This window comes from Salmo trutta, chromosome 26 (genome assembly GCF_901001165.1).
Source record: "Salmo trutta chromosome 26, fSalTru1.1, whole genome shotgun sequence".
Lineage (NCBI taxonomy): Eukaryota > Metazoa > Chordata > Actinopteri > Salmoniformes > Salmonidae > Salmo > Salmo trutta.
In genome coordinates this window covers 9,440,648-9,454,674 of record NC_042982.1, presented here as the reverse complement: position 1 = coordinate 9,454,674, position 14,027 = coordinate 9,440,648, and the positions used below count along the sequence as shown (strand labels likewise).

Sequence of the window (14,027 nt, the reverse complement as noted above, 5' to 3'; positions counted from 1 at the left end):
ACCCATTCATTGTAGGCCTGAGCATCACCTGTTTTTGGCATCAGTCACAATATTTGTGGATTGTTTCCATAATCAGTATAATCAGATAAAATGAATTAACCCAATAGGATTTGTTATGATCTTACAGCGCCCTCATTTGGTTGTCAAACTACATGGCGAGTACAATGAGAGGCTTTTGGTTTGATGTAGCCATAGAGTATGATAGAAGCCCCCAGTGGCAAAAAGGCCACCTTAGCATGGACAGGGCCATTGAAGGTCTACACCATTTTTATTAATGTTGTCAACTAGATGGGACTTTCAACTTCATTGACTGATCCCTCCTGGTGACCCTGTTGGAGTCATGTCCAACTTGGTCATTTTTACATTTTACATTTTAGTCATTTAGCAGACGCTCTTATCCAGGGCGACTTACAGTAGTGAATGCATACATTTCATTTAATTTCATGCATGAGGAGGGGTCAGCCAATCATGAAGAAGAAAATGGACTACTTCAACATTTATATTGCCTCAATGGCGTTGCCCATGCTTACACAATACAAAATGAGTCAATACAAAATGAGTCCTCTATCTATCTTTATGGATGTAGCCTCTGCGTAGCCTGTCGAGTCCCGGACATCGAGATGTACCGGTTTTCAGGGGAAATGGAAAGAGAGGCTGTGACGCGACTATCCGCTTTTGGCGTTAACGTCCATCTTAACTCCTCCACATTTACTGGATTGGTTAAACCGTGCAGAAGACAACCTCACCCGGCAGTTTTGCATCCTTGTCATGACCAGTATGTAGGGAGGGCATCTAGTTTCAGGCGTTAGACGCGACGCCTCACATATGACGTTGGGTTGGATTCTCATTGGTTGTTTAGGCTTGGTCATATGACCACACGCTCGATAAGGCGTGGCCAATTTATAAAGTATTTGCTCTGGTATTTTCTCATTCTGGCAATTGCATTTTGTTTATCTATATTTAGTTGTTAAAAACAGTAGCCTAATGTAACCGGTAAAAACATTAACGATCATTTATATTCGGTTATTTAATCCATGAAAGATTTCGAAAGTCCTGGCCGCATGATTTCAGGTATGGATATGAGTGTATTTTGTTGTTTTACTCGGTTATATAGCCTTTGATCATCTAGGCACGCTCCAAACATCGAAACATTGTTGTAACCAGGGGTGGAAAAAGTACTGATTTGTCATACTTGAGTAAAAGTAAAGATACCTTAATATAAAATGACTAAAGTAAAAGTGAAAGTCACTCAGTAAAATACTTGAGTAAAAGTCTAAAAGTATTTGGTTTTAAATGTACTTAAGTATCAAAAGTAAATGGAACTGCTAAAATGTACTTAAGTATCAAAAGTAAAAGTATAAACCGTTTCAAATTCAGTATATTAAGCAAACCAGACAGCACAATTTTTTTTTTTTGACGGCTAACCAGGGGCACACTCCAACACTCTGACATAATTTACAAACAAAGCATTTGTGTTTAGTGAGTCCGCCAGATCAGAGGCAGTAGGGATGACCAGGGATGTTCTCTTGATAAGTGTGTGAATTGGACCATTTTCCTGTCAAAATGAGTACTTTTGGGTGTCAGGGAAAATGTATGCTGTAAAAAGTACATTATTATCTTTATGGAATGTAGTAAAGTAAAAGTTGGTAAAAATATATTTAGTAAAGTGCATATATCCCCCAAAACTACTTAAGTAGTACTTTAAAGTATTTTTACTTAAGTATTTAACTCCACTGGTTGCAACAATGTTATGGCTATAATTTAACCGCTGCAATACTCATGCAATATGATATCTACTTGATTGACTAGTTCAGAATATAAAAACAGGAAATTGACTCATAGGCCTACACTGGGTATTCCACACAGAAAACCTTTCAATGTGCATAGGCAATTGGTGGTTACGACACTCAATTTACACTGCGTGCACAATTATTAGGCAAGTGAGTATTCTGATCTTATCATTGTTTCTATTCACATTTTCGAACTCCAAACCATATAAACTTGAATGCTTATTGGATTTAATCATTTTCAGGTGATACGTATTTGTGTAATGAGGGAGGGTGTGGCGAAAGTGAATAACACCTTATATCAAGGTGTGCATAATTATTAGGCAGACTCATTACCTCAGGTAAAATGGGCCAAAAAATAAATGTAACTGACAATGAAAAGCCAAAGATGTAAAATGCCTTTCAGACGGATGCGACACTCTTTAAATAGCTAAGCTATTGAGGTGTGACCACCGGACATTCAAACGTTTTGTTGCGAATAGTCAACTGGGGTGCAAAAAAAATGCATTGGGAAGAAAAGGCGCAAATTAACTGCAAAAGACTTGAGAAGAATTAAACGTTAAACTACCAGGAACCCATTATCCTCCAGTGCCACCGTATTCCAGAACTGCAACCTACCTGGAGTGTTCAGAAGTACAAGGTGTCAAGTGCTCAGAGACATGGCCAAGGTCAAGAAGACTGAAACAAGACCACCACTGAATAAGATTCACAAGTTGAAGCGTCAAGATTGGGCAAAGAAATACCTGAAGACAGATTTTTCAAAGGTTTTATGGACAGATTAAATGAAAGTGACTCTTGATGGGCCCATGGCTGGATCAGTAATGGACACAGGACACCACTTTGAGTCCGGTGCCAGCAAGGTGAAGGAGGGGTACTGGTATGGGCTGCTATCATTGAGGATGAGGTAGTTGGACCTCTTCGGATTGAAGATGGACTGAAACTCAACTCCCAAGCCAGTTTCTGGAAGATTATTTCGTCAAACAGTGGTACAGGAAGAAGTCCTCAGCATTCTAGAAGGCCATGATCTTTATGCAGGACAATGCTCCATCACATGCATCCAAGTACTCCACTGCTTGGCTAGCCAGCAAGGGCCTCAAAGATGCCTGAATAATGACCTGGCCCCCTTCCTCACCTGACTTAAATCCTATTGAGAACTTGTGGGCCCTTCTCAAATGTGAGATTTACAGTGATGGAAGACAATACACCTTTTTGAACAGCATTTGGGAGGCTGTGGTTGTTGCTTCAGCGAAAATTGATCGTGAACAGATCAAGAAACTGACAGACTCCATGGATGGAAGGCTCATGGCAGTTATTGAAAATAAGGGTGGCTATATTGGTCACTGAATATTTTTGAAAGGCCAAAAATGTTATATCATTGTCATTTTGTGTTACTTATCTGTTACACTTACTCTAAAAATTGAGAATAAACAAGTGAGTTGAGAGATTATTTTTGTAATTTAGTTGCATAATAATTCTGTACACTAATAGTTGCCTAATAATTGTGCACACTTATATTTCCCTGAGAAAGACACAACTCACTTTTCCTTTGTTAAACATTCAGGTTTGAGGTTCAATAACATTTTGGATTGACTGAGAGCATTGTGTTTGTTCAACAATAAAATGAATCCCGAGGAATGGAATAGAATTTGCCTAATAATTGTGCACGCAGTGTACTGGCAAGGGAGAAAGAGGAATATAAACACAAAATCTGAAACAATATGTTTTATCAAGTCTTCATTTCACTGTACCATGGATATGGGGAACTACGCATAACCGTGTTTGTCCATGACTTAGTGGCAATTACCATGGGGAAAGCTCCAAATGTAGCTATCTTATCTTCCATAATGACATGGTCATTGAAGATAACCCTTTAAGGGTAAAGTTTGAAATAAGTAGCATTTTCTCTAATGCTGACTCACCTCATAAGCATTCTTCCTCGTATTTACCCTACAAATGTAGTTATTCTTACAAAGAGATATACTAGGCCAGCCACAAGGCATGTTTTGTGAGGGTCCTTGTTGAATTTAGCACTAACAATATGCCATTTGTTTGACTAAAAGCACTTGTTATTTGGGACTTTGAGAACCAGTCATTAGCAAAGCAAACAATGGTCAACGTGATTCTGTTCATGTTTTGCCTTTAAGTTCGTATAGCTTGATAGGCTATTCATAGTCACTAGAGCCCTGCCCTCAGTCGAGGCTTCCCACTCGTGACTTGCGGCTCTGAGACAGCTAATTTAACTTCTCAGAAACTGATATGTTTAAGCGTATCTATAATGCTTCTGCTTTTCTGTAACATTTTGTCCAGAAATGGCAAATTATCTTATTGGAGTCATGAGCATAGGAAATGCATTCTACAAATTAAATGTCAAGCCACAAAATGTGCTCTGGAGTATCTCGTGCTGTTTGTCAAGTGATACAGTGCATTCGGAAAGTATTCAGGCCCCTTATTTTAGCAAATTTGTAAAAAAATAAATAAATGGAAATCACATTTTCATAAGTATTCAGACCCTTTACTCAGTACTTTGTTGAAGCAACTTTGGCAGCGGTTACAGCCTTGAGTCTTCTTGGGTATGATGCTACAAGCTTGGCACACCTGTATTTGGGGAGTTCCTCCCATTCTTCTCTGCAGATCCTCTCAAGCTCTGTCAGGTTGGATGGGGAGCATCGCTGTCCAGCTATTTTCAGGTCTCTCCAGAGATGTTCGATTGAGTTTAAGTCAAGGCTCTGGCTGGGCCATCAAGGACATTCAGAGACTTGTCCTGAAGCCACTCCTGCGTTGTCTTGGCTGTGTGCTTAGCATCGTTGTCCTGTTGGAAGGTGAACCTTCGCCCCAGTCTGAGGTCCTGAGCACTCTGGAGCAGGGTTTCATCAAGGATCTCTCTGTACTTTGCTCTGTTCATCTTTCCCTCGATCCTGACTATTCTCCCAATCCCTGCTGCTGAAAAACATCCCCACAGCATGATGCTGCCACCACAATGCTTCACAGTAGGGATGGTGCCAGGTTTCCTCCAGACGTGTCTCTTGGCATTCAGGCCAAAGAGTTCGATTTTGGTTTTTATCAGACCAGAGAATTTTGTTTCTAATGGTCTGAGAGTCATTAGGTGCCTTTTGGCAAATTCCAAGCGGGCTGTCATGTGCCTTCCGTTGGGCACTCTACCATAAAGGCCAGATTGGTGGAGTGCTGAAGAGATTGCCTTTCTGGAAGGTTCTCCCATCTTCACAGAGGTACTCTGGAGCTCTGTCAGAGTGACCATCAGGTTCTTGGTCACCCCCCTGACCAAGGCCCTTCTCCCCCGATTGCTCAGTTTGGCCGGGCGGCCAGCTCTAGGAAGAGTCTTGGTGGTTCTAAACTTCTTCCATTTAAGAATGATGGAGGCCACTGTGTTCTTGGGGACCTTCATTGCTGCAGAAATGTTTTGGTACTCTTCCCCAAATCTGTGCCTCGACACAATCCTGTCTCGGAGCTCTAAGGACCATTCCTTCAACCTCATGGCTTGGTTTTTGCTCTGACAAGCACTGTCAACTGTGGGACCTTATATAGACAGGTTTGTGTCTTTCCAAATCATGTCCAATCAATTGAATTTACCACAGGGGGGCTCCAATCAAGTTGTAGAAACATTTCAAGGATGATCAATGGAAACAGGATGCACCTGAGCTCAATTTCTTGTCTCATAGCAAAGGGTCTGAATACATACGTAAATAAGGTATTGCTGTTTTAAAACATATATAAATTAGCAGACATTTCCAAAAACCTGGTTTTGCTTTGTCGTTATTGGGGATTGTGTTTAGATACATAAAAAAAAAAAAAAAATTGAATAAGGCTGTCACTTAACAAAATGTGGAAAATTCAAGGGCTCTGAATACTTTCCGCATGCACTGTATGTAAAGTGTGAACCATATAGGCCTGTGCATTATCTTGAACACCTGCCTGCAAACACTCCTGGCCTGTAGCTTTGATGTCAGTCATTCTTCTACAGTGTTAATGACACCTTGAACTTTCTTTATTATGAATAGGTCTTGACAGAATTGGGGGGGGCGCAGAGGTAATGTGGAGACGATGGTATGTCGTCGGTGGAATAACACTACTGACTGAGAGTACTGTATTCCACCATTCATTGTGATATAGGGGCTCAGTTAGTAAGGTCACTCATCAGGCACTATAGAGATACAGCTCAACATGTTTCCTGTCACTTCAAGCACAAGCATCAAGGCACTTATCCCTAATTGCTCCTGTAAGTCACTCTGGATAAGAGCGTCTGCTAAATGACTAGAATTAAAAAAATATAGCTTGGTCTTAAATGATTTGATATAATTTTCTTCTGTTCTGTTTAGAGCCTTTTCTGAGCTGCATTTTCTGATCAGAATCCTGAAGAACTTTGTCAAAAGAGACAATACTCTGTAACAATGATTTCTGATATTCCCTACGAGAAGGTAAGGTTGTCAATACTGTTGTCATAAGTTTTGATGGAATTTTCTGTCTCAGTTTTCTAACTCCTTAATATCTTCTTCTGGTGCAGATGTGTCATGTGGAGTCGAGGAGAGAAGAGTCCTGCAGGAAAGCACAGATGGTATCCAATATTAATGATATTTACCAAGCAACCTAATGAAAATGGTGTAAAAGATGATTAGTCAGTGGCCAAGGTTGTGAGTTAAAAGGGAATGTACCCTAAATACATTTTCATGTGTATTTCTAGTCAATCCACTACGCATGCGGTCTCGAAATATCATAATTTAGCATACGGTTGCATCATAGCTATCGAAACACCCCGTCTGTCAAAAAGTTGCTTTTAAGACTTTACACTTCTATCCTGCTCTTCTATGCCAGTGATTATTAGAATGCAGCACAACTGATGTCGGGCATGTAATTCAAATGATTGTCTGTGACCAATGTTTAATAGAGCCCTGCCTGAGCCTTTACCCATGCCTGCAACGTTCAGGCCCTACCCTCCCCAGGCCAGATTGCTTCTGCCTGAAATAATTATTACAATCCATTAGCTGCTCCTCTCTCTGTCACCCGCTCACTGAGCACTGCTCTTTCTGCTCATGATGGCTCTGCGTGTGTCTGAGTATCCATAGCAACGGCTCTGCTTAGGCTGCTCAATGATGAGATGATGAGACATGAGCGAGCACAGAGCATGGCTGTTCGCTGCTTTTCTTCACTCTAAACTCCAACCAAACTCAAGGAACATTATTATTTGCCTGAAGAAGAGACGGAGATATCGGGGACATAGGTCGGGGTGCCTTGTAAGGATCCGACGGCGAGTGGGTAATCCGCCTCTACCATCAGTCCTATTAGCCAACGTGTAATCATTGGATAATAAAATGTATGAGCTCCGATCAAGACTAACCTACCAACGAGACATTAAAAACTGTAATATCTTATGTTTCACCGAGTCATGGCTAAACGACGACATGGATAACATACAGCTGGCTGGGTTTTCCATGCATCGGCAAGATAGAACAGCTGCCTTCGGTAAGACAAGGGGTGGCAGTCTGTGTCTATTTGTAAATAACAGCTGGTGCACAAAATCTAATATTAAGGAAATCTCAAGGTTTTGCTCGCCTGAGGTAGAGTATCTCATGATAAGCTGTAGACCACACTATTTACCAAGAGTTTTCATCTATATTTTTCGTAGCTGTCTATGGTGGCACTAAGACCGCACTCAACGAGCTGTATAAGGCCATAAGCAAAGAAGAAAATGCTTGTCCAGAAGCGGCGCTCCTAGTGGCCAAAGTCTTTAATACAGGCAAACTTAAATACATTTTACCTAATTTCTACCAGCATGTTACATGTGCAACCAGGTGGGAAAATAAACTTTAGACCACCTTTACTCCACACACAGAGATGCGTACAAAGCTCACCCTCCATTTGGCAAATCTGACCCTACCTCTATCCTCTTGATTCCTGCTTAAGAGCAAAAACTAAAGCAGGAAGTACCAGTGACTCGCTCAATACGGAAGTGGTCAGATGAAGCAGATTCTAAGCTACAGGACTCTTTTGCTAGCACAGACTGGAATATGTTCTGGGATTTTTCAATGGCATTGAGGAATACACCACACCAGTCACTGGCTTCATCAATAAGTGCGACGACGATGTCATCCCCACAGTGACCGTACATACCCCAACTAGAAGCCATGGATTACAGGCAACATCCGCACTTAGCTAAAGGATAGAGCTGCCGCTTTCAAGGAGCGGGACTTTAACCCGGAAGCTTATAAGAAATCCCGCGATGCCCTCCGACGAACCATCAAACTGGCAAAGTGTCAATACAGGAGTAAAATGTAATCCTACTACACGGGCTCCGACGCTCGTTGGATGTGTCAGGGCTTGCAAACTATTACAAATTACAAAGGGAAGCACAGCCGCGAGCTGCCCAGTGACACGAGCCTACCAGACGAGCTAAATTACTTCTATGCTCGCTCCGAGGCAAGCAACACTGAAGCATGCATGAGAGCACCAGATGTTCCAGATGACTGTGTGATCACGCTCTCCGTAGCCGATGTGAGTAAGACCTTTAAACAGGTCAATATACACAAGGCCGCAGGGCCAGACGGATTACTAGGACGTGTACTCCGAGCATGCGCAGACCAACTGGCAAGTGTCTTCACTGACATTTTCAACCTGTGTCTGACCGAGTCTGTAATACCAACATGTTTCAAGCAGACCACCAAAGTCTCTGTGCCCAAGAACACCAAGGTAACCTGCCTAAATGACTACCAACCCATAGCACTCATGTCTGTAGCCATGAAGTGCTTTGAAAGGCTGGTCATGGCTCACATCAACACCATTATCCCAGAAACCCAAGACCCACTCCAATTTGCATACCGCCCCAACAGATCCACAGATGACGCAATCTCTTTTGCACCCTACACTGCCCTTTCCCACCTGGACAAAAGGAACACCTACGTGAGAATGCTATTCCTTGACTACAGCTCAGAGTTCAACACCAGAGTACCCTCAACGCTCATCAATAAGCTAAGGACCCTGGGACTAAACACCTCACTCTGCAACTGGATCCTGGACTTCCTGACATGCTGCCCCCAGGTGGTAAGGGTAGGTAACAACACATCTGCCACGCTGATCATCAACTTGGGGAGGACCCCTCAGGGGTGCGTTCTCAGTCCCCTCCTGTACTCCCTATTCACCCATGAATGCATGGCCAAACATGACTCCAACAGCATCATTAAGTTTGCCGATGACACAACAGTGGTAGGCCTGATCACCGACAATGATGAGAGCCTATAGGAAGGAGGTCAGAGACCTGGCAGTATAGTGCCAGGATAACAACCTCTCCCACAATGTGATGAAGACAAAGGAGATGATCGTGGACTACAGGAAAAGGAGGGCCGAGCACGCCCCCATTCTCATCGACTGGGCTGTAGTGGAGCAGGTTGAGAACTTCAAGTTCCTTGGTGTCCACATCACCAACGAACTATCATGGTCCAAACACACCAAGACAGTCATGAAGAGGGCACGACAACGCCTATTCCCCCTCAGGAGACTGAAAAGATTTGGCATTGGTCCTCAGATCCTCAAAAAGTTCTACAGCTGCACCATTGAGTGCATCCTGACTGGTTGCCTGGTATGGCAACTGCTCGGCCTCTGACCGCAAGGCACTTCATAGGGTAGTGCTTACGGCCCAGTACATCACTGGGGCCAAGCTTCCTGCCATCCAGGACCTCTATACCAGGTGGTGTCAGAGGAAGGTCCTAAAAATTGACAAAGACTCCAGCAACCCTAGTCATAGACTGTTACTCTTTGCTACCGCACAGCAAGCGGTACCGGAGCGTGAAGTCTATGTCCAAAAGGCTTCATAACAGCTTCTCGCCCCAAGCCATAAGACTTCTGAACAGCTAATCAAATGGCTACCCGGACTATTTTCGTTGACCCCCCCCCCCCCCCCCCCCCCTATTTTTTTACGCTGTTGCTACTCTCTCTTTATTATCTATGCATAGTCACTTTACCTTTACCTACATGTACATATTACCTCAATTGCCTCCATGAACCTGTGCCCACGTTGACTCTGTTACGGTACCCCCTGTATATAGCCTCGCTACTGTCCTTTTATTGTTGCTCTTTAATTATATATATATTTTTCAACTTTATTATTTTTTTATGTATATATACTTGTTTATTTTTTACTTCATTTTATTTTAGTAAATACTTTCTTAACGCTTATTTTTCTTAACTGCATTGTTGGTTAAGGGCTTGTAAGTAAGCATTTCACTGTAAGGTCTACCTACAGCTGTTGTATTCGGTGCATGTGACAAATACAATTTGATTTGATTCTATTCAACCTCGGTTCCATAACCGTTATCTCATTCCTCTTTTGTCAGGATGGGCTGGTCAGGGTCACCTCTACATGACTATGCTCATGCCATCTCTGTGTGTAGTATTATAGGTGTCTGCTGGGTCTCACTGGGGTGGCCAGTCTGCTATTGGCTGCCGTGTTCCTCCAGAACCTGCTGCTTCCCATGGTTAACTCCTCCCCAAACAAGCCTGGCTTCAAGCTCCCACTTCCTCTCACTGACACCTGCACCGACCCCTGCAAGTGAGTGGGCCTCTGTACAATGTCTATTTTCCCACTGTTAGTGTGCTCACTGTAAACATCTTATTCTGCTTATTCATTCTCTATTATTCTGCAGCTTTAACTCATTTGTGGTTACGTGGTTAACCACCATTGTCATGTTTTGCAGAACAGGTGCTATCATTAACTGTTCAAGGCAAGGTAAAACAATGACGCTTCCTTTCTCACTTCCAGAATCGTTCTATTGGAGAGCATCCCAGAGGGGTTAGAGTTCAACTCTAGTGTCACCAACCCATCCATCTACCAGGCTTGGCTAAACCTAATTAGTGAGGCTCGCAGTAGCGTGGACATTGCATCTTTCTATTGGACGCTCACCAACAAAGACACAGGCTCTCACGAGCCAACGGCGAATCAGGTGAGTGTCTTCTGGGATTGGCAGGCAATGCGATGCAGTTCTAACCTGTGGGCAGTTTTGGCTTATTTTAGTCTAAACAGTTGTTTTGTCTATAGGGTGAGGATGTCCTGAATAGGCTAGTTCAGGTGTCTGGGAAGCTCTCTGTCCGCATCGCTGTAAATACACCAAGAGAGTCCCAACCTCAGGAAGACATCAATCTATTAAAGAGTTCTGGTAAGGGGTTCTCTGACCGTGCATTTCTGTTTTCAATTCCATTGAATTTGCAAAAGTTAATTTGACCCCAATCAAGCTGCGAACTACAGTAAGGAAGTATTAGTCTGTTTGCTTTTTGTGGTGATAATGGTAGCTCATTTTTTTTAGGTGCTGATGTAAGAGCCGTGAACATGCGGAATTTGACCACTGGAGTACTTCACACCAAGTTCTGGGTGGTGGACAAGAAGCACATCTACATTGGCAGTGCCAACATGGACTGGAGGTCCCTTACCCAGGTGAGTCTCCTCTGTGCCCTCACACTCAGCCTCACCCCCATATTATTTTGTTTGTTTTTTTAAGTTAACAATAAAAAAAATCTGTTGTTTGAAAATGTAACTATATGAGTTCCTTAAACCATTCGAAAAGTTATGCTTGTGGTTTTTTGGAGGATGTAATCATATTTCCTTGTTCTTTTTAAGTGTAAACATTATAACGCAAGTTTTCAGTGTCAGGGTATTGTCTAAAATGTACACATCAAGTGTTGGGAAAGTAGCTTTGGTTCAGTCTGTCCTCTGTTGTCCTGTTTAGGTGAAGGAGTTGGGAGCTGTGGTGTACAACTGCAGCTGCTTGGCTGCAGACCTGGGGAAGATCTTCGAGGCCTACTGGTACCTTGGGCAAAAAGACACACCCATCCCGTCCCCTTGGCCCAGCAGTTTCAACACTCCTTACAATAAGGACGCGCCCCTGCAGTTGCCACTCAATGGCACAGCCTCCCATGTGTATCTGACGGTAAGAATTGACTAAACATGTACACTTTTCAATAATCCAATAATTGGATCATATAATACAAATTGGACTGGTTTGTGAAGTCTTGTTATGGAATTCCCCATCTTCATTTTCTCTGGTCATATGTTAGACATACTACTATACTTAATTTGACTGTGCTGTACCCTCAGAGTTCTCCACCATCTTTCTGTGCTGCCGGGAGGACCGGAGACCTGCAGTCTATTCTCAGTGTGATGGAGGACGCACGGGAGTTTGTCTACATCGCTGTCATGAACTACCTGCCCACCATGGAGTTCTCGCGATCCAAACGGTCAGCCTTCTATTTTAATGTATTAACCTCACCAAAGTTTACGATATGTATTCAGTGTATAATTAATAAAGCACACAAGGCTTAGAGCTCCCGAGTGGCGCAGCGGTCTAAGGCACTGCATCTCAGTGCCAGAGGCGTCACTACAGTCCCTAGTTTGAATCCAGGCTGTATCACATCTGGCCGTGATTGGGAGTCCCATAGGGCGGCGCACAATTGGCCCAGCGTCGGATGGGTTTGGCCGGGGTAGGCCGTCATTGTAAATAATAATTTGTTCTTAACTGACTTGCCTAGTTAAATAAAATTAAAATAATAATTTCCCCATATGACTCTGGCCTAACCCTCTGTGTGGTGCCCTCTGCAGGTACTGGGCAGAAATTGACACTCAGATCAGACGTGTGGCATACGAGAAGCGGGTGAAGGTGCGTCTGCTCATCAGCTGTTGGGCGAGCACTTCGCCTGTCATGATCCCTTTCCTGAAAGCATTGGATTCAATGCAGGGACCCAAGGCCAAGCTGGATGTCCAGGTGGTGAGTAGGACCTCTCGCTACTCATGCACTTTACTTATCATCATTAATATGGTAAGGTCCTCCACAAGAGCAATTGTTAGATATTAATCTCTTCTTCACTGTTTTACAGAAACTCTTTGTTGTGCCAGCCAATCCCAAGCAGAAAGAAATCCCCTTTGCCAGGGTCAACCATAACAAGTACATGGTGACAGAGAAGGTCGCTTACATAGGTGATTCTGCTCTCTCCTAGATAACATATGCACCAGTCATGCTACTGTATAATGCCAATCAACAATTGCTGATGTTAAAACCAGAGGTAACTTCTCAGAAGTTATGTACAACCAATAAAATCAGATCCCATGCACTATAAAATGCAACGTTATTGTGTTTCCCATTGATCACCAGGTACCTCTAACTGGTCTGGAGACTATTTTGTGAACACTGCTGGATCGGCTTTGGTGGTGAACCAAACGGCTGCCCAGTCAGTGGAGCCTACGGTCCAGGCACAACTACAGGCCGTGTTCGAAAGGGACTGGGACTCTGCCTACAGCACCCCAATCCACCAGCACACCGACCTCAAAATGGTGTGTTAGATACAATACTACACTCTAGACCAGGGGTTCCCAACTCCAGTCCTGGAGTACCCCCCAATAGCACACATTTTTGTAGTAGCCTGTGGAAAATTTTGGGGGGGGATTCAACTCATTGAGGGCCTGATGATTAGTTGACAAGTTCAATCTGGTGTGCTTGTCTGGGGCTACAATACAAATGTCTACTGTTTGAGGTACTCGAAGACTGGAGTTTGTAAGCGCCACTCTAGAATGTTACAGGGCCTGTGTCCTCCAAGCCAGCATGGGGAGGGATGGATTCTAATCAGCAGGTGTTTCTGGGATGATCTCTTAAATTGCAGCACAATTTTTTTTTTTATAATTGCAGGAGTAGCAGGAGATATGTACCGTAGCAGAAGATGGGTAAAACTATGCTGCCCTCTGCAGCGTCAATGGGTCTATCACAAAAGGCATTATCAACTTCAACTCTTCGAGAATAAATCCCAGTGAATCTCAGGGAGATTGCTATATTACGTGTTGAATGTTTGGACTAATGTTTCTCGGCATGCTGGTTTGATCCTTTTATTCTTTTTAATGTATGTTTGGTGTGTTGTGCCTCGTTTTTCTATGCAGCCTAGACTAGGTTTTTCAATTCAATCATTCTGAATCCTAGCTTTAAAACTAATATGTTTCCCATAGAATTGTGCAGTAACTGATTTCATGTGTGCAATTAAGTCCAGAATTTTTTTCTTCTGGAATTTGCACTGTGTGGAGTGTCTAATATGAGCAGTGCAGTGGAGAATGTTGTTATAGCAACTGTCAAAGTACTTAAGTGTTTAAAAGCACTGCACTGTGTATTATTTGGCAAGCATTGTTACTGTACAATATTGATCACATTTTGTACACACTTCCTTTATATGGTAATGTCCCTAATAAATTGAATTTAAACAGTT

At 43.0% G+C, this 14,027-nt stretch overlaps 1 protein-coding gene across 2 annotated transcripts; it reads left to right on the top strand.

The window, feature by feature from the left end:
• Positions 1–880: 880 nt before the first annotated feature.
• LOC115163041 (phospholipase D3) lies at positions 881–14,026 on the top strand. Of its 2 annotated transcripts, XM_029714628.1 has the most exons (13): positions 881–1,071; positions 6,122–6,220; positions 6,307–6,357; positions 10,184–10,341; positions 10,552–10,732; positions 10,828–10,945; positions 11,093–11,220; positions 11,513–11,713; positions 11,881–12,020; positions 12,382–12,547; positions 12,657–12,756; positions 12,932–13,110; positions 13,463–14,026. In XM_029714628.1, the coding sequence occupies exons 2-13, from the start codon at positions 6,194–6,196 to the stop codon at positions 13,466–13,468; spliced, it is 1,455 nt and encodes a 484-aa protein (XP_029570488.1). In that variant the 5' UTR covers positions 881–1,071; positions 6,122–6,193; the 3' UTR covers positions 13,469–14,026. The 2 variants fall into 2 exon arrangements, with proteins under 2 accessions (XP_029570488.1, XP_029570487.1); XM_029714627.1 differs by having other exon boundaries at positions 12,932–14,026.
• The last annotated feature ends 1 nt before the right edge of the window (position 14,027 follows it).

Bases quoted from the DNA above. Each gene is read 5' to 3' on its own strand.
- LOC115163041 (XM_029714627.1), top strand. From the start codon at position 6,194: ATGATTTCTGATATTCCCTACGAGAAG. The intron at 11,221-11,512 runs GTGAGTCTCCTC...TGTCCTGTTTAG, and splicing joins ACTGGAGGTCCCTTACCCAG to GTGAAGGAGTTGGGAGCTGT. The intron at 12,548-12,656 runs GTGAGTAGGACC...ACTGTTTTACAG, and splicing joins CCAAGCTGGATGTCCAGGTG to AAACTCTTTGTTGTGCCAGC.